The sequence below is a fragment of the Rhinichthys klamathensis genome, unplaced genomic scaffold, assembly GCF_029890125.1.
Source record: "Rhinichthys klamathensis goyatoka isolate OS25496 unplaced genomic scaffold, OSU_Roscu_1.1 h1tg000127l_1, whole genome shotgun sequence".
Lineage (NCBI taxonomy): Eukaryota > Metazoa > Chordata > Actinopteri > Cypriniformes > Leuciscidae > Rhinichthys > Rhinichthys klamathensis.
In genome coordinates, this window is record NW_026606664.1 from 3,677,424 (window position 1) to 3,697,235 (window position 19,812).

Here is a 19,812-nt window from a genome sequence, read left to right on the forward strand (position 1 = left end):
AAGTCTATTCACTGGAGTATTAGATCACTTATATATCTAATAATAACCCTCAATTTCCAATGTCTCACTTAACCTTATGGCCAAGGGAAAACCAGTTCCTTAATATTTTATTTTGGTGTATTTTCTGAACCCATGTTGAAGTTCCTTATAGTTGTTCTCAGATTTTTATTTATAAGTTAGGGGGTGACGTTGTCCCAAATTTGAGACTCTGAATTCACTCCTGAATCTGTTTTCAGTTAAATCATTATGACAACAAACTGACTCCACAGGGGATATTCTGCTTTGCTAGCTTGAAATTAGCCATGGTAATGTGGGATGTTGTTTAATACTTTGAAACAAACCACTGCAGTGCAACTTTTGGTTGGCGGTGTGAATTCATAATTGTAATTGTCATTACATATGATTAACTCTTGTAGTAGAGTAATTAGCTGTCAATAAAGATAAATGACACAGTTCAAAGGAACTCAGGAGAACCTTTGGTAACAGACGACATCCTGGGTGGTGAAGTTGGTGTATCAGTTCCACAATGTCCTAAAGTAACCTATGCCTAAAGTGATGCCTTCTGGGGAGGCATCTTGAATGATGTCACTAACTTAGATCAGGTCGTGCATTGGTGGCCAATCACATCCAGGCTGAAGGTTTTGTAGGTGGAGTCAGACAGATTTTCATTCCTAGAAATGCCTGGAGGTCATAAAACTCTCATTAAATATCATACTGCTGAAATGTGCCAAGAAATTCTTGATAAATGTATGTTGTCTACAAGACCAATATCCTAGAACTGCTGGTTGTCCTCATTCCTAATGATATAGTCCATTCATTGCTTCAGGTCTGAGCGATGTTTTGCTGTTTGAACTGGCACATGTTCTCTTCTGCAATGTTGACATGGACCAAGCCATTTGGAACAAAACCTGAGCAGAGCTGGAATTTCAATTACTGTACCACACACCCATGAGAATTTATGTTCTCCCCCACTGTCAACTATACTATGAGATTTCTGGAAGTTTCCCAAAAGAAAAAGAAAAATCCTTTTTAAAGCCTTGGAAGAACATGGATGTGGGGGACCCAACATGTCATTGTTTCCCTAAGCAAACCTCATTTAAAATTCCTGTTCTACTTTAGAAACTGAATTTAATTTTGTGGTCCTCCTTCAAAACAGATCAACAAGTCTGTATATGCCTAGTTAGTGTAGTTCAGGCATGTGTAGCCAGAAACATTCCTCTCGGAGTAGGTTTCAAGCACCTAGTGCAGCTAAGAAGACATGGTGGCCAAACTTTTGAGTGCTTTCAAGATTTATCTGCTGATTTATATTTTATCTAGAGGACATTTTACAGGTAAGAGATCTCTCTATGCTTTGTCTTGCTGCAGGTGGTGGGCTTATCTGAGGTCAATATAAGGACATTTGTCTTTTTTTGGCCTCTTTCATTGTAGTTTGCCTCAACTTGCCTGCATCAAAATAAGATTCGGATATAAGAACACTTTTAGTCATAGTTAGAGCTCTTGTTAAGGTATGTTACACCATTGTTGTTCATACTTGGGGTTAGTTATTTGGACAAACCCCAAAGTCTTACACTTTGGCAAGTAACTTGACCTGCACCGTTTGTGCTACGGCTTGTGGTGGTGAGGTATGCCATTACTTTTTTTTTTTTTTTTTAAGAAAAACGATTTTCATATGATAGACGATAAAATGGTCAAAATAAAAGATTTGTGTCCAAAGATTATTATCAAGACAGGTAGGTTATTTTAACTTGAGCCACTCAAAACACTGTAGCATTAGGTGAGCATTAGCTGTTCAAACAGAATGCGTTCCTGCGTTTAAATGTGACAAAAGTGCACCACAGAACAAGGGTATCTAATGCATTTTATGTAATGTGCTCAGAATTTTTTTTATAAATAGCAGAAATGGCGGACAACTGACAGTTGCAAAAAAAAAAAAAAAAAAAAAACATGCTTGAAAGCTGTTTTGCTGGATTCCCAGGCTGCTCCAGGTGTTTAGCTGGGGGCGAGCATGGTCTCCCAACTTGACCAGCTGAAAAGTTTCCAAAACCAGTCAACAGACCAGGAAATCCACTTTAGGCTAGGGCTGCATCTGAAATTGCATACTTCCCTTGTATATAGTATAGCGAATAAAAGTAGGCCTATATGAAAAAATAATTATGTCAGAATTCGCAGTCCTCTTAAAAGAGTAGGCAAAAAGTACCCTGATGACCTACCCGGTACTTTCTACAGCGAGATTCTGAAGTGTGCGATGGACACTTTACTGTCCCATGAGGCAACTGGAGAAGAGCTTGTGTAGTATTATTTCAGGATTTTTTTAATTGTTTCTTTTATAAGCCTATTCATTTTTAGCTACTTATGAGTCTAGTTACTTATTTGTAATGGCTATGTGAATACAGTATGACTAAATATAGAATTATGTGCATTTATGTATATTTATGTTTTTGTTTTGTTGTTGTTTTTATTAAGTTGTTGTTTCTTGAGTTTGTAAATGGAAAATGTTCAATTAAAAAAACGTTGAATTTTTGCAATGGCGTCTCTAGTGCGCAAGAAAATGCGGGAGACGGTGAAAAAGCAGCGAGAGACGCCGTGTCACGTGTAAATAAGATGACGCCGTGTCATCTTATTTACATTGAAAAACAATTGAGAAAATACCGCGGCTGGAACGCAACAACTCTAATATTTTGTAATTGACTCAATATAAAACAGCTACGTTGGGGTTTAGTTGTCTGTGGATTTGTGGTGATAAATAAATTGGACTCGAATTTATCACTATTTTGTTCCAAATATTTCAGAAGCTTTACAAGACATTAGCAAGTACATAAAACACTATGAAGGCCTGTCTTATGACCGAGAGCTCTTAAAACAGCAACACCAGCGCATCAGACGCGAGACACATTTGAACAATCAGGAGCTTCATCTAGACTTCAACGCCTTTCAAAGGTAGCTACAATGTCCACACATCTTCATTATCCCACCATACTTTATTATCCACTTACAAACTTTTATAAAGCACTGATTTCTTGAAGGGCATTCCACCTGCGTCTCAAGCCAGATGTAAATGGCTTCACAGAAGATTTTAAGGTCCAGTCAGAAGATGAAACTCAGATGGTGGATCTCTCTCACATATATTCAGGAGTACTAGAAGGTAGGACGTCTTGTTTTGGCAGCCACACAGTTTGTTATCTATAATTAATGTTAATACACTGTAAAAAGTGATCAGTTGACTTAACTTAAAAAAAGTGCGGAAACCCATTGCCTGAAACTGATTAAGTAATAAACTTAATGCGTAATTGAAAAAAATAAGTTGTGTTAACTTGACAATCCACATAACTTAACATACATATTTCAATTACGCATGAAGTTTATTCATAATTTTAAAGTAACGGGTTTCCTCACTTAAAAGTCAACTGATCACTTTTTACAGTGTAAGATACAAATGTTTTCTCTCTCATAGATGACAGTGGATCCTCATGTCAAGGTTCTGTTGTTGAGGGTCAGTTTGAAGGCTCTATCACAACAGCCAATGGGACGTTCTACGTGGAGCCCACTGACAGATACGGCACCTCCGACTCTGACCACCATTCCATTATTTATCATGAGGATGATGTGGGTAAGTGATTATAAAACGTATTTCTTACGTTTTAGCTGTGATTTAGTCCCAACAAAACTTTCTCATGTCCTTTCTTGTGTGTTCACCGTTGTATTGATCATTATTTTTCGTCTTTTTCCGATAGACTAACAAGCCATAAAACAAGATTAATGTACTGGTTAAGTTAGAGCTGGTTGATATAATAAAACTTTTCCAACTCGATCTCATGAGGTGGCGATTTCGTATGAATTTATATGATGCGATTTGTGTGGAAACCTGCAGTTTTTAGGGGAAAAGGGAAGCATGAAGGTCCACCCCTAAACCTAATCATCAATGGGGCATAAACAGATTTATATGAATTCGTATGAATTAGCCACCAATTCAAAACTTAAGTCAATTAAGTCAAAACTTAAAATAGTTACAATTTATTGCATCTTGATTTAAGTTTGTTTTTTAACCCTTTTGGAGAATTTATATTTTCTTTTTTATTTTAATGATAAACCTCACTACAGTTTGGTTATTATGCTATATATATATATATATATATATATATATACTATTGAGCTTAATTCAATGCTATTTTACTTTTTAATGATAGTAATTAAAAATATTTGGTGGTAAAAACATAGCTACTTTTGGAGATAAACTATCATATTCATCTATAAAGTTAGTTTTAAAAGTGAGACTTGTGCTTTCTCTTTGTCCAAACATGAATTCAATGAACTGCGTGGGGTGTTTTACTGCAGTTCAATGCCCTGATAATATGCTAAGTTTTGCAGGCAGAGGAGCTGGACGTGTTGCACATTTTAATGATTGTTCAAAAATTATAAATATAAATCTCACAAGTGAGTATGCTTATACCTGAAGCTACCATGATAAATGTAACAGAGAAGGTTGATAATAACCTTAATGCATTTGGTTTAGGTGCATTTGCTTTATTGTTTAGCCAAGTCATTTTTAAATCCTAGTAGTCTTCTTTCTCTGCCAACTGACACGGAAATTATTGTTTTAAGTAGCAAGAGCAGAACCAGTTTACAAGGATTAAAGATATCTGTCATTTACTGTAAGTAATAGACTTACATTTACTCAATGTGTCAGTCTGAGACCACATTCAACTTTTTTTTTTTTTAGGAAACATTTGTACAAAAGTTCAGGTTTGCTTCAGACAGGGGCGGACTGGCCATCTGTGTGATCTGGAGAATCACAGAACGGCCGGTACTCCAGGACGGCCGGCGGGCCAGCCCTAGGGTTGCCACCTATGTCTGATAAAAAACCGGGACATATTACCCGCCCAACTGGGGGGGGGGGGGGGGGGGGGGGGGGGGGGGGGGGAGGGGTGGGGGGGGGTGGGAGAGAGGGGTGTTTGAAGACCAAAAATGAACGGTTGAACACCAAAATTTAAATTTTAACTGTAGGCCCGCCTATACACCAAATGCTGCGCAAAAATATATCCTATATTCGCGTATTTTCAGATTTTTGTTCATGATTTTTTTTTTGCCCCTTTAATAAGCATTTAAAATATTCACAAATTATATGGATAAAATGGTTTTCTAAGGCCAAACACTATATTTCTAAGGCTATAGATGATTTATAGGCTATTATAAATGTTTCTGAAAAAGTAACGAGGCATTTTAATTGTTTATTAATAAACTAGTATTTTCTAAATCGGCTGCAACATATCTCCATCTCCGCTGTAAAGCAGATGCGCCTTTAGAGAAGAAATTCATATGGATTACATAATCAGACTGTATTTTCTTTTGATTCGAATTTGTTCGTTTAAAAGTGGACATTTCAAGCTTTAGCCTATGGGCTTGTTTATTTTGAGACGCGATCCAGTTCACGGAGACCATAAAAGAGCGCGACTGATTGTTTTATTTTATTTTACAAAAGCACAACGTTTTCTTGTTATTGTGAGTTTACACAAATAAAAGTAGTTGCGAATGATGTATTGTTGCGAATGATGTTTATTTTCTATGACCAGAAATGATAGAGTAGTAGGCCTATTTTAAGTTGTTTCCACTGTTGATAGAAAAACGGAAGTGCTCGCGCCCGCGCCTCGTGCAGCAAGCGCGCTCCACACTCAGATTACATGCGCTTCTTATGCGCTTCTTGAGGCAGACTCGACTCACACTAGCACACACACGCAAGGTCTCTCGCTCTCTGCCGTTGCGCGCGCTACACAGTTTGAACATACATATTCACGTAGCCTTTCGAAAACCGGGACATTCAGTGTCCCGGGAGAGTGCGTAAATTTCCCGGGACAGGTTATTAAAAAGAAGGACAATCCCGGTAAAACCGGGACAGGTGGCAACCCTAGCCAGCCCACCGGCCCACCGGCCCACCACCCCACCACCCGCCACACACGCAGTCACAGACATCCCAAGTCTCCCGGAAGTTCCGGGAGTCTCCCGCATATTGATAGCGGCTCACTGATGCCCGCAAATTAGTTAAAATCTCTTGGAATCTAGAGCGAATAAGAGCGCACATGCGGTGCGCGCACGGCAGAGAGCTAGAGACCTTGCGTGTGTGTGCTAGTGTGCGCGTGTGCCTCACGAAGCGCATGTAAGGACCCAACCAATCAAGTGCGGGCGGGCTTTTATCTCTACTACTCACGAACCGAATTAATCAGAAATTACTTTGCAAGTTACTTGCTAGGGATGATGTTAGGAAGTGATATTCAGCTTGCTACATTTTTAATGATTACAGTAGTTAAAACAGCTAAACTTCAACATTTTAGCTGTAAAATGCCACATGCAGTAGCTAATATTAAGAAATATGTTGTGCTTTTACTTTTAAAAATGTTGGTAACGTTACAGTTAATGCTTACAAACTTTGAAGATTTTGAATACAGAAGTTACATTTGTAATGGTGTAATTTCATTTAGATGTGGTATTATTGTTTGTGCAGTAGCTAAGATTAATTACTGCATAAATTAATTAAGATTATTAAGTAATAAATTCATGTTAAGACAGCATGGAATAGATTGTATAATTTGCTGTTAGCTAGGTATAGTATTATGAGCCACAATTAAAGTCACTCATGCCAGGCGGCAGGCGTTATTGTTGTTGTTGTCGAGTTTCCGCGCGCCGATTGCTTTGGGCCGGGCCTAGTCAAAGTCCAGGGCCGTTTTTTAGTCCCAGTCCGTCCCTGGCTTCAGATGAAACTCAAGATGCTCAGTATGAATTTATACAGGAAAGCAAAATAGGTGCATTTTCATTAGTGGTCCCAGACTTTTCTACCTTGGAGTGTTTTTGATGTAATTTCTGGGATTTCCATTTGGGTTTGTGTACTTCCTTCGCTGGGGTGGTAAAAGAAAGAAAGAAAGAAAGAAAAGGGGTGGGGCATGTATTCCTGTCTTTGTATAGCATGGAGGTAAACATTGGCAGAGAGACAAGTGTAGGTATAGTCTGTGTATATGGTTGGTCATGTGATGTCGTGGTTGAAGTCACACCATGCCCATGTGGTTTCAAGGTTACAAGGTTTCAAGGTTTCCCATGGGTCCAGGGGCAGGTTATTCATATATTCAAAGCTTTGGATATGTTTTTAAAGGTGCACCATGTAACTATAGTATGCCAGGAATGTCATAATATGTAAGAAATATGAACAGAATTAGCATAAGATGAATCCCTGTTGCAGTAAATAATGTTTGTAATATTAACATAAAAAAAAAAAAAATGATGCTACAGTAAAAAAGCTGTTTATTAACTGTAATTTACCATGGTGAAATACTTTATTTGGATTTCTATAAATAATTTTTACTATAAAATACTGTTTTACAAAACAGCAATAGTATTAATTACATCAATTTTGTTTCTGAATACTCAAACCATGACAAAAAACGGTAACACTTTACTTGAAGGGGTGTGCATAAGACTGACATGACACCTTCATAACCATGACATGACACATGTTATGAATATAAAGGAAGTTTTATGCATGTTTAGGACAACTGTCATTAAGTGTCTTTCACTCAATTATGACATTTTTAATGCAAATATGACATTGTTTGAGATGTCTTGGTAATGACACCTTGACATAAACCAATACATCATAACCTGTCAGTGTCTTTGTCATGACAACTTGACATTACTAAGACAACACAACCTGTCATAAACATGACATAGCAGATTAATTATCAAACTTAAGAAACCACTTAGCTTTATTGGTTAACATTACATTAAACTGTCTGGTGGTTGGTTTTTGACATTGGCTGTCATTGAAGCCATTATAACTTTTTAATGACAATTTCAATGTGTACCACTGTAGTTGAGGTCACAAAAAATATTCATGACACAGTTATAATGGCCTGATGACAGCCAATGTCAAAACCAACCACATGACAGTTCAACTTAATTTAATGTCAAGTTGTCATGACAAAGAGACTGACAGGATATGATGTTTTGGTTTATGTCAAGTTGTCATAACAAAGACATCTCAAACAATGTCATATTTGCATTAAAAATGTCATAATTGAGCGAATGACACTTAATGACACTTATCATAAACATGCATAAAAGCTCCTTCATATTCATGACATGTGTCATGTCATGGTTATGAAGGTGTCATGTCAGTCTTATGCACACCCCTTCAAGTAAAGTGTTACCCAAAAAACTAACCAACACATTTTTCAGGCTGGACCAGCCAATGCGCATGTGCAGTCATAAGCGTGTCTCAGAAAACGTTTCAATATATGAACCAGAGCTTCTAAAGGCAGTTGCAGTGACGCAATGACTTTACCAATTGAGGATTGGCTCCTTTATTTAGAAAGTGGGACTTAGTCAGCCATATTATGCCACTTTCTCCCATTCATAGTAATATCTGTCTAGTAAATGTCTTTGATGAAATATAATTGATGTGAAAATCGAACAAAACAAAACTAACAGTAAAATACCAGTAAAAGTAATGTGCTAGAAATTTTTTAAATCAATTATTTTTGTTTATTATTTATTATATTACAAATATGCCAATTTTCCATTGCAAAAAGTAAAAATGTGACCTTTTTTTTTATACAGCATTTTTTTTAAACGGTGTACTAATTTGCACTGTAATTTGCAGTAATTTAAAGTGACGGATTTCCTGTTTGAGTTACTTGATGACTGAAGCTGATTGTACAGATCTGTTATTTATATACCGATTCATCTCATTTTTGGACAATGGCGTGGTTTGTCTGCCATCTGGAAGTTAAAAATAACAGGAAGAGGAGAAGCTTTGATTAGGTTTCACTGCAGCTGGCTGAATAAAGGAAACAACCAATCAGAAGCAGTGCATGTGAAACATAGATATAAACACAGAATTAGGATGGTTTCCCAGTTGAATTTCATTATCAATTTATTGTCAAATCTTAAGTCAAGTCAAACTTGTTTGTATAGCGCTTTTCACAAAACACATAGCAGCTTTACGGAAAATAAAACATCTTTAAAATCGTAATTTTAGCAACACCAATGTCTTGGGTTTGATTCCCAGGGAACTTGCATACTAATGAATTGAAATGACGTAAAAAGAAGAAGAAAAAAATCGAATCTCCAGATTAGATTCTGCAAGTGTTCTTGGATAAACATTCATTTTAATTTCCGCTCCCCTCTGGTGTGGATTGTTTCTCACTAAATTCAGGCATTTTTTCCTCAAACAACTTCTGAAACCTTTCTGCCCTGATCTCCACATGCACAACTTGAAAGAGAGGCACGCAGGATGAAGCCAAAGTCTGGAAGTAATTCCATCAATGGGTCAATGTCCGACATTTGCCCTTCCTTCTCACATGCTCCATTTCTCTCTACTCAAACTCACCGATCCTGGAACGACTCTACTAGCCTTATTGTTTATAGAAACTATGATCATGTTCCAAAGCGTGATCTGAGACCAGCGGTGGGACCTCGTTGTCCACCTCATTTACATTGAAGAATTCTTATTGGGTGATTCTTGCACACCAGGATGGTGTGATCCAATCATGTTGCTTCAATAGTTAAAGTCAAGGAACATCCTGACATTTACTCCCAGCTAAACTCCCAGTCATTTTACAATGTAGGTAAAACTTAACCAGGCTGTTGTGGATGTCAACCACCTGACTTTGCATGAGCTTTTTTTTTGCCCTCAACTTTAATGTTTAATCTGATTTGTGTTGTTCTAGGGAATGTCCTGAATGTGAATTCATAATGTAAAACCTTGTTTTTGAAAGTCAGTTACCTTGAGTTTTAAGGTCATACCACTATTGTTATGTCTGGTTGGGGTCACGATGCACTGCTATCACAAACAATCAGTGCAGCATTAGACCAAACATTGCCTTGCTAATCTTTGTAGTTAATTGAAGTTTCCATGTGAATGTTTTTAAGTTATTCTTTAAGAAGAATAATATAACAGCATTATCAAGGTGTTTCTTTTTTTGAAAGACTTTAGGAGCACTGTGGCTTTTGTAGGAGTCTTTGAAGGTGAAATGTTTTTAATTCTGTTCATTATAAGCATGCGCTGCAGTTATGTCGTCTGCTAGAGCTCAAAGCAAGTGGATTCTGATTGGCTGTCAATGTTTTAGCTGAATTGAACAATTGAATTACTGTAGGCTAGATTTGGGGCTGAGTAATTTTGAGTTGGCCCAATAATAAACCTATAAATCACCCTCAGCAATGCGTTAAACCACCAAAACCCCTTGGCAACCACCCATAACACTTTTGCTTGGTCCAGCCAGCCCCACTCATGTTTTCTCCAGGAAATGTACAAATCTTGTTCTTCCTTTTAAATTTAGACTGTGATAAAACATATAAATAACATAAAAGGTTAGACTTTTTATTAAAACTTTTTCCTTCATTAGTCGTAAGTTGGTGTCAGGTTTACCAAAGTTTAGTACAGTTAGTAATTATGTCACAATAAGAGTTTTCGACAGGGGTCAGAAAAGATACAATCGCTCAAGTCTCCTTGAGCAAGTACCTCGGTTTTGCAATGCATTCATAATTTCAAGGCTGTACAAGCGGGTCCAAGATTTTTGAAATCTTTATCAGATTGTCTGTACATCATCTAGTCCTGCATTTCGCTGGACACCAATAAGAAGTATGTTGGGCATCATTAATGAATTTTTAAAATGTATGATATTTGTATAAAAAAAGCTTATTTTGTTTTTTATCTGAGAAGAACCTGATTTAAAGAAAATTAGGATGGTGCCAGAAACTACTAAAACGTCACTTAAAACTTTACTAAAACTAATCTGAATGCCTTCCTTTTTCTTATCAAATTAACTTTCTGCATTACCAGTGTTATTTTAGTGTTATTTCTATACTATTATAGTACTTAATATCTTGAATCTGCTTTTATTATTATATTTTCAGTTTTCTATTTAACTTTAATTTAACTTTCAGTAATTTTTGATGTGCTTTTGTCATTTTTTTAAACATATATTTATATGTAGCTTTAATTTATTTTATTTCAGCTTTATTTTTAGTAATTTTAGTTAGTATGTCAACTTATTTCAATTAGCTGCCAAAGAAACATTTATAATTTTCATTTAGGTTTTTTAAGTTTAAGTTTTTCATCTATATGTTTTATCTTATTTTAGCTTTATTTCAATTAAGGAAAACGATTTTTAATAGTTTTAGTTTTAGTAATAAAAAAAATTAATTACAGCATTTTTATCCCTTGTTCCCCATCCCCTTAGTAGTCGACTCCCATATCGTAACCCTTTAGTAACCCTTTAATGTGTTTTTTTTTTCACAGACAGCACTCCCTTGAGAGGCGATCATGTTGGCTTCTGTGGTGCAGAGCGGCTGCAGCATCTCATCCAAAACCACCAAGAGGTCAGACATGACCTCACCTCATTTTCAGTCCAGCCCCGTAAAGTGTCCTCACATTCCCAAATAATTTAAGTCCCTGTAAAGTCAAAATTAAGTACAGTGTGTTCTGAGTTTGTCACACCACAGAAAAATGTGTTATTAGCCACCCAGCCAAATTTAAATGATAAAAAAGCCGCCAAGTAAATAAAATAAGCTATCAAAATCTTGAAAAAATACTGCTCTCAAACGCTGGGGGCGTGTCTGCTGGCTGCGCTGAAACCACGCCCACTCGCGGGAAAGCTTCCAACGGTGATATTAGGTGATACTGTTTTCGGGACGGGAGGATGAAGGCCGGTGAGTTTGAATTCTTCACAAAATTAATCCACCTCTTCTTAAAGGACAAGTTTGGTATTTTACACTTAAAGCCCTGTTTTAAGATCGCTTCTGATGAAATAGAACGGTTAAGATTAAAATTTGGACACATGCTGCTGGCCCGAGAATTTTTGTTCTCTTACGAGAGGTTCTCTCGTATTGCGTAAGTTGCTTACGCTACGGGTAAAGTTATCTTTTCTCGAGATCTGAAGCCAATATTTATCCTTAACTTTGTATTTATTGTCAACGCAGTGCAGCAGACAGCAGACCATAGCAGACTGAGTAAGTGTGCTCATTGGCTGTCCTGCGGAAAATGCAGCAGCCTATCGGTGAGCCCAGCGTGACGTCGCGCCCTCTACGCCTTACAGCCCGCCAAGTGGGAGTGGCCAACGTATATAAAAGAGGGGCTCAACAGGCTGAACTCTGATTTTCATCTCTTCAGCGAAGCTCTCCACATTGCGGGATCTTGAGAAGCCGCCGCCGTCGAATCAAGCGACCAGCAAGCTCAGGAAGTAAGAAGCCGGCCGTCTTCGCCACCTTTAGCGACCCGTGCCAGTATTCTTTTAAGCCTTCTCTCTGTGTGTGTTCGCCGCCGCGACAGATCGCGGTCAGGCAGCCGTCATAGGCCGCCTCCCCCCCCCGCGGGGACCCCGGGCTAAGATCGTGCTAAAGCCCGAGCCCGCGAAGTCCTCCTAGCAGCTCCAGGGAGGAAAAGACGGCTACGCCCCGCCGCGGCCGGGCCGCCGTCAAAACTCTCCGCTCTGTCAGTCGCCGAAGCCTCGGCAACTGCAGATGTGTATTTCGCAGCCAACAAGCAGAGAAATCTCAAAGAGAGCATAATGTCTGGTTATACGGCTCACGCCGCATGTGTTTTAAGTGTAGAAAATGTGCCCACATCCCAGTGCTCACCCCTACACACAAGCACTATATCACTCGTGTCCATCACAAAGCCCACTCTCATAAAGCTGGCGAAAGCCGCTCGGGTGTTAGATGTAGAGCATGTGTCCACGTCCTCGTGCCCACACCTACCCACTGCCCGCCATGTTTCACAGTCGCGCCCCGCCGGTCGCCGTGCAAATGTAAGTCTGGTGCCCCCCCCTGCTCTACATGCAAAAGCATGGGAAGCTATCCCGGGCGCCTCAGAATGGGTGTTGAACACAGTAAAGAACGGCTATGCATTGCAGTTCGCTCGCCGTCCCCCACGCTTTCGAACGCGGACGAGACGAGAGTGAATGGGTAAGTAGCACACCTACTTCGTGCAGAAATAGCGAAACTTCTGTGCAAGGGCTACATAGAGCCAGTACCCCCTTCTTTGAGCGAGTCAGGCTTTTACAGCCATTATTTTCTCGTACCAAAGAATCACGGAGCCCTCAGGCCAATTCTAGATCTGAGATATTTGAACAAAGCTCTTATGAGAAGACCGTTCAAAATGCTCACGACCAGACAGATCCTTGCGGAGATTCGCCCCGGGGACTGGTTCATTTCCCTCGATCTGAAAAGCGCATACTTTCAGATCAAGATAATACCCCGTCACAGGCCATTCTTGAGATTCGCCTTCGACGGACAGTTATATCAGTACACCGTCCTGCCGTTCGGCCTGTCTTAAGCACCCCATACGTTCACGAAGTGCATGGATACGGCTCTCGCTCCCCTGAGGGGTCAGGGTATGCGAATTTTGAACTATTTGGACGACTGGTTGATTCTAGCACAATTAGAGGAGGAACTCGTTTCTCACAGAGCGGTACTTCTCAGCCACCTGGAAAGCCTGGGTCTCACGGTCAACTGGACCAAGAGCTCGCTACTGCCCAGCCAGTAAGCCTCTTTTCTGGGCATAGAACTTGACTCTGTGGCAATGACGGCCCGGCTGTCGACACAGCGCGCGCGCCGTGTCCGGCTCCTTGCCGCGTCTTTCCAGAAAGACAGCGTCGCATCTCTAAAGACATTTCAGAGGATGCTGGGTTTTATGGCCTCAGCTGCAGCGGTACTCCAGCTGGGTCTACTGCGCATGCGACCGCTACAGCGCTGGCTGATCGCTCGAGTGCCTCACCGAGCCTGGGCGGCCGGCTGCATTCAAATCAGGATCACTCAGGGCTGCGTTTCAGGACTGAAGCCCTGGCTAGCGGCCGACTGGTACCAGCGGGGAGTGACAATGGGAGCTGTCTCACATCGACAGGTTATCGCGACGGACGCCTCCAACTTAGGTTGGGGCGCTCTGTTCAATGGCAGACCAGTCTTCGGTCTGTGGTCAGACTGGGAGAAATGCCTTCATATAAACTGTCTGGAGATGATAGCAGTCGAGAACGTGCTGAAGCGCTTCCTCCCGCACTTGAGGGGCCACCATGTTCTAGACCGCTCGGACAACATGTCTGTGGTGTCCTACATAAATCACCAGGGCGGTCAGACCCAGAAATCTCTGCAGTCTGACGGAACGCCTTCTCGTGTGGGCCCATCGCTCGCTGCGCTCGCTGAGAGCCTCTCACGTGCCGGGCCACGAGAAAATCGGCCCGGACAGACTGTCCAGGGACAACATTCCCCCGGGGGAATAGTCCTTACATCCCCAAACGGTCCAGTCGCTATGGCGCCTTTTCGGCAGAGCGGAGGTCGACCTATTCGTGTCGAAAGACAACGCTCATTGCCCAAGGTTCTTTTCAAAGAACGAGGACGCGCTGGCCCAAACCTGGCCCAGTTGCCCGCTGTATGCTTTTCCCCCGATCTCACTATTACCACAGGTAATCACGAGGATCAGGGAAATGGGCCACTCAGTCCTTCTCGTAGCCCCACGATGGGAAAACCAGGCCTGGTTCCCAGAGCTGGTGAGGCTGTCGCACATAGTCCCGTGGCCAAACCCGATGAGGAGAGATCTCCTCTCTCAGGCCGGTGGATCGGTGTGGCATCCCCATCCAGAGCGCTGGTCTCTCTGCATGCGTGGATAATCAACGGATGCCAGATGCATTGCCAGAAGGGGTCATGAACACGATCTTGCAGTCTAGAGCTCCTTCTACGAGACAGCTCTATGCATCTAAATGGTCAGTGTTCTCCGAATGGTGCACTGGTAAAGGCCTGGTCCCACGCATTGGTGAGGTCCCATGGGTGCTTTCCTTCCTCCAAAAGCTGTTGGACAAGGGCAGGTCCCCTTCCACGCTCAAAGTATACGTTGCAGCTATTGTATACTCAAAGTATACGTTGCTCCCCCTCTACATTCGTGAGGTTCTACAACCTGGAAGTTCCCGCCTTGCAGGCGCGACTTTTGTCCGTCTTAAAGGATGTGTATGTTCTGCCCAGCTGTCACGTGCACACTACTCTCATCTCTTTGAGGCGAGCCTCGCCGTATGTAGTCGGCCGAGTTCATCCACGTTTCCCTGTATTTCCCTGTATCGCCGTATGTAGTCGGCCGATTTCGTCCACGTTTCCCTACAATACAGGTTTTATTGTAGTGTTTGTCCCAAGTCAAGTCAATGGAGTTGGACAAAAACTACGATAAAACCTGTTGGAAAGCATCTTTTGCAGCGATTTTTGTGTGAGCATGTCAGTGAACACCCCTGACCACTCGGTGAGTTTCACGTCTTTTTAAACCAAAGTTAAATGCGTTTAAGGAAGGATTGTTCCAGTGCACCTATGCAACCATTGTGGAGGTGGGGGGGTGCAACCACAGAAACCGAATATTCTCGGGACAGCAGCATGTGTCCAAATTTTAATCTTAACCGTTCTATTTTATCAGAAACGATCTTAAAACAGGGCTTTAAGTGTAAAATACCGAACTTGTCCTTTAATATGGTCGTTTTTCGGAAATGTAAATAAGGACACCGAAATGTAAATAAGGACACATTTATAATGTGTTTAGAATTTTTTTTTTTACAATTGCCTTTACAGGGACTTTAAGAGGTCCACTAAGTCTGGAAATAATTCAGAAATCAGATGTTCAGAGCTTTCTGAAATCGGCTGACATTACATCAACGGTTCGTAATGTCATTCAATGATTGTTTCGCCCTACCACCATGTCCTGTTTTTAAGAGGCGACCCAAGCTACTGCTTGGAAAAGAGTACTATCTGTCCGATCTATCTATTGTTTGAAGGTCCTGATTGGGTTAAAGCCATGTGTTCATTTACCCAAAATGGGTGCAAGGACAACCTGCCGTGTTTTTAAATCAGATAACATGCTTCTGTTATATTTTAAGCTCATATTTACTACAACACATCATTTCCAGTTGTTCGGTGGCAGGATTGAAAAAACAGATGTGAACCTTTTCCTTCATTGTTCCTTCACGCCTTCTCAAAGTTCTCCATCTTGTGACCCACAACAGGTACCGGTCTCCAGGTCAAAGCGGAAGGTCGACCAGTCCAAAACCAGCTGTCTTCTGCACCTCCATGCAGACTACCGCTTTTACAAACGCTTTGGAAGTGTTGAAGCTGTTGTGGCTCAGGTGAGTTCCCATAGTGCTCAAAAGATTCATTTAACTTTGATTTAAAGTCTACATGGTGATAAGCACAATATTTTTCCTGTTGACTCTAAAGTTTTTGCCCCCCTTCGGTACCCAATCTCCCCGAAGTGGGATTCACAGCATGTTCCTTTCCTCAATCCCATTGGAGACTTCTGCGAAATTGTGGGGTTGTGTCACCAATGGACCAAAGCCAAGTTCTTTACTATGGCTGCTGTGAAAAACAAAGGTCTTGAAGCTGCATTGGTGGAACGTAATGTTATGTAACGTTTGTATGCTGAAGATAAAAGACAGGATTTCCACAAGTTAAAGTAACCATTTGTTATCTTTTATCTGACGAGTTTTCCAGATTGCTGTGTTCTGGGGCCTGGGACGCCCGCTTTATGCCTGAGGTCACTGAGCTTTTACTTTGGGGGTAGTTCCCATTGTCTGCATTTTATTTTTGAAGGTTACGCAATGTTTTTGTTTTTACTGTCCGCAGCTGGTTATTTTTATTGTTTTACCAAATCACTGCATGTACAATATTCCTGAAAAGCAATGTTTCTGCCAAAAGAATAACTGAAAAACACCCTTTAAATGATAATGCCTCTTTGGAACTTTTATTTTGTAGCTTTTTTATTTATTTAACTGGTTTGTGAGCTGGGCAAAACTGTTGCATGTCTTTTGGGTTTTGCTCCATATGTTTGTGCCCAGCAAGAATGATTAGTACTTAGGAGAAAAAAGTACACTACCGTTCAAAAGTTTGGGATTGGTAAGATTTGAAAAATGTTTTTGAAAGAAGTTTCTTATGCTCACCAAGGCTGCATTTACACTGAACAAAATTATAAATGCAACACTTTTGTTTTTGCCCCCATTTTTCATGAGCTGAACTCAAAGATCTAAGACTTTTTCTATGTACACAAAAGGCCTATTTCTCTCAAATATTGTTCACAAATCTGTCTAAATCTGTATTAGTGAGCACTTCTCCTTTGCCGAGATAATCCATCCACCTCACAGGTGTGGCATATCAAGATGCTGATTAGACAGCATGATTATTGCACAGGTGTGCCTTAGCCTGGCCACAATAAAAGGCCACTCTAAAAAGTACGAGAAAAACGACATTCCCCCCGGACCCCCCCCCCCCAATACAGTAAAACTGCACATTTTAGAGTGGCCTTTTATTGTGGCCAGCCTAAGGCACACCTGTACAATAATCATGCTGTCTATATACAGTATATACAGTATATATATATATATATTATAAATACATTAAAGCTGCAGTCCCTAGCTTTTTTTGGGTTAAAAATGATCCAAAATACATATTTGAGAAAATACATAACCAGCCAGTGTTTAAAACTATCTGCTTGCCTTAGCTCGATTCAAAGCAGTAAGCTTGTAATAATGTTTTTAATTCCAGTGGTACTGGTGGATTTCCGCGGGAGATTCGAGCATGTCTTTGCGTCATTACGTCACATCTGTACACATAAAGAAGGAGTCTCGGCTAGTAGGCTATATTGCGTGTGAGGATGTTGTAGGTGGAGATTTATAGCCTTTTCTCACAGCACTTGATATAATTAAACTTATCAATTTGATGGCGGATCTAGAAAGTTTCAAACGACAATCACCAGTGACAACAGATTCACCCACTGTAAAATGCAAAAGTCTTCGTTCGGTCTTCGGAGTGGCTACAGAAAAAAAGAGACTGCAACCGGACCCATGCGAAAACAAGGATACATATCGGAAGGACATTACATGTAGTCACGCAATGCTGACGTTGTTAACATTAACAATTTGAGAACAAAGTATAATTTGCACGGTTTTGCGTGATATGATAACTTATAAGCGATTGTTAGATGTAATCAGCGCGATTTACTGCAATGTCAGAACCAGAACAAAGGTGGATGTTTCTTACTAGTTCAGATGTCATATTCCGGTGAAAATTCTTATGTTGGTCATACTTCCAAAAAGAATAATCTGTGATTCTGAATGCCAGTATCCACATCAGCGCGGTGATTGATAGCTGCACAGTCTCCTCAAACACTGTATTCATCCGCGCTGTGCCGTTTCAAGGGTGTTGAAGTACAACTCACGTAGAGTTGATAATTCCGCGCATGACTGCAATTGCAGATTTCGAACAGAGATGGCGACAAAGAGAAAAAACGCCGGACTGCAGCTTTAAATTATTTTATCATTTAAATTGTATATATATATATATATATATATATGCATACATTTAGATAAACTGTAATATATTGAGTTGTGGTTGTTGAGTTGTTGAGAAGTGTTTGTGTAAATGGGTGTAGTACTCAGGCTGGGTGCCATGTGTAACAGTGTTCTTCCACATTACCGTATTCACCCAGTGCTGTGTGCTAATATGTTGATCTTGGCCAAATTGGCCTGCTCATTGTAAGGAACAGCGGCCAGATTGTCACTCATATTCCTCACCAGACTCTTTACCCCAGAGTGGTTTCATTCCCTCAGAGGTGAAATGTGCCTCATTCCACTGACAGTGACTGGGGCAAGAGACTGTCTGGAGAATTCACTGTTGCAACCAAAACTCTTAAGCACAGTGTCTCAATTGATCAAACAATTTGATAAGATGACTGTGGCTAAATTAAGCTGTCGTTCTGTTTACTGGTCTGTCGCTATTTTTGTCTAATAAGGTGTCAGGAGTTGATGATGAAATCAGTTAATCATAAGCATAATGCAACAATATGTTTTCCAGGTCGCCTCCTACATGAAAGCAGTAAACGACATTTATGACAAAGCCGACTTTGACGGCATAGAGCTGGTCAACTTCAAAGTGAAATTCCTCACTGTAAGGTCCTTTTTTGCCCTTTTCACATTTCATTTCAGCCATAAAGTGTTTTTTTACTGTCCTCATGACTTAATTCTTCATCTATGTCAAAGATTTAAAGTCTCGACAGAAAATATGTAAATAACACTGCTTTATTGGACATTTGGATACATATAATATAAAAATACAGTATGTGAGCACGGATTAGGAGAGAAAAAATATGTAAAATGCCGACATTAGGCAGAATGCAAATATGACACATTGATGTCATAAATATAATTATTGGCGAAGTCTTTAGTCAGGGTGGCACCATATTTAATTTTTGACAGGAATCAAAACGAGGCTGTGAGTGACGGAATACAGGGTGTATAGTGAATTCTTGTACTGTTGTTTAACAGCTGACAAAATGTTGTTCTAAAAGACAAAAATGTTTAGTACACAAAAACTCCATGAAACAATATTAAACGTTCTGAGTTGTTAAAAATATCGTAATCTAGGACCTTTATACAGTACGTGCCAATATAAAGACTCTAAGTCTATCCTTCACAGCCTCATTTTCATCCGCATTAAATTTAATATGGCGTCCGACCTGACTAAAGTCTATGCGACATTTAGCAACTTTTCAAGCAGGCTTTAGCTACTTTCCATTGAAAATAGTTGGCAACAGAGGTCTGGATTAACACAAAACTGGTTGATAATTTCAGGTGATCACAGAGGAAGATCCCAGCAGTCCTTTGGGCAAGACTCACATTGGACCTGAGAAGCTGTTGAGTGTGTTTTCTGAGATGGACTGGAGCGACTACTGTCTTTCTTATCTCTTGACTGACAGAGACTTCAGCGGGGTTCTTGGCCTGGCCTGGGAAGGAAAAGCAGGTAATATTTCAGCCCGTC

The 19,812-nt window shown here is 40.4% G+C and overlaps 1 protein-coding gene across 1 annotated transcript in view; it reads left to right on the top strand.

Moving 5' to 3' along the window:
- The first annotated feature begins 1,015 nt into the window (after positions 1-1,015).
- The window catches only part of si:ch1073-396h14.1 (disintegrin and metalloproteinase domain-containing protein 10), a 32,694-nt gene continuing 13,897 nt past the window's right edge, over positions 1,016-19,812 (top strand). The window contains exons 1-8 of the mRNA XM_056256595.1: positions 1,016-1,331; positions 2,790-2,937; positions 3,024-3,142; positions 3,452-3,607; positions 11,282-11,361; positions 16,011-16,130; positions 18,850-18,942; positions 19,626-19,794. Coding sequence (XP_056112570.1) covers positions 1,259-1,331; positions 2,790-2,937; positions 3,024-3,142; positions 3,452-3,607; positions 11,282-11,361; positions 16,011-16,130; positions 18,850-18,942; positions 19,626-19,794 — 958 coding nt within the window. The 5' untranslated portion in view covers positions 1,016-1,258. The remainder of the gene's footprint in view (positions 1,332-2,789; positions 2,938-3,023; positions 3,143-3,451; positions 3,608-11,281; positions 11,362-16,010; positions 16,131-18,849; positions 18,943-19,625; positions 19,795-19,812) is intronic.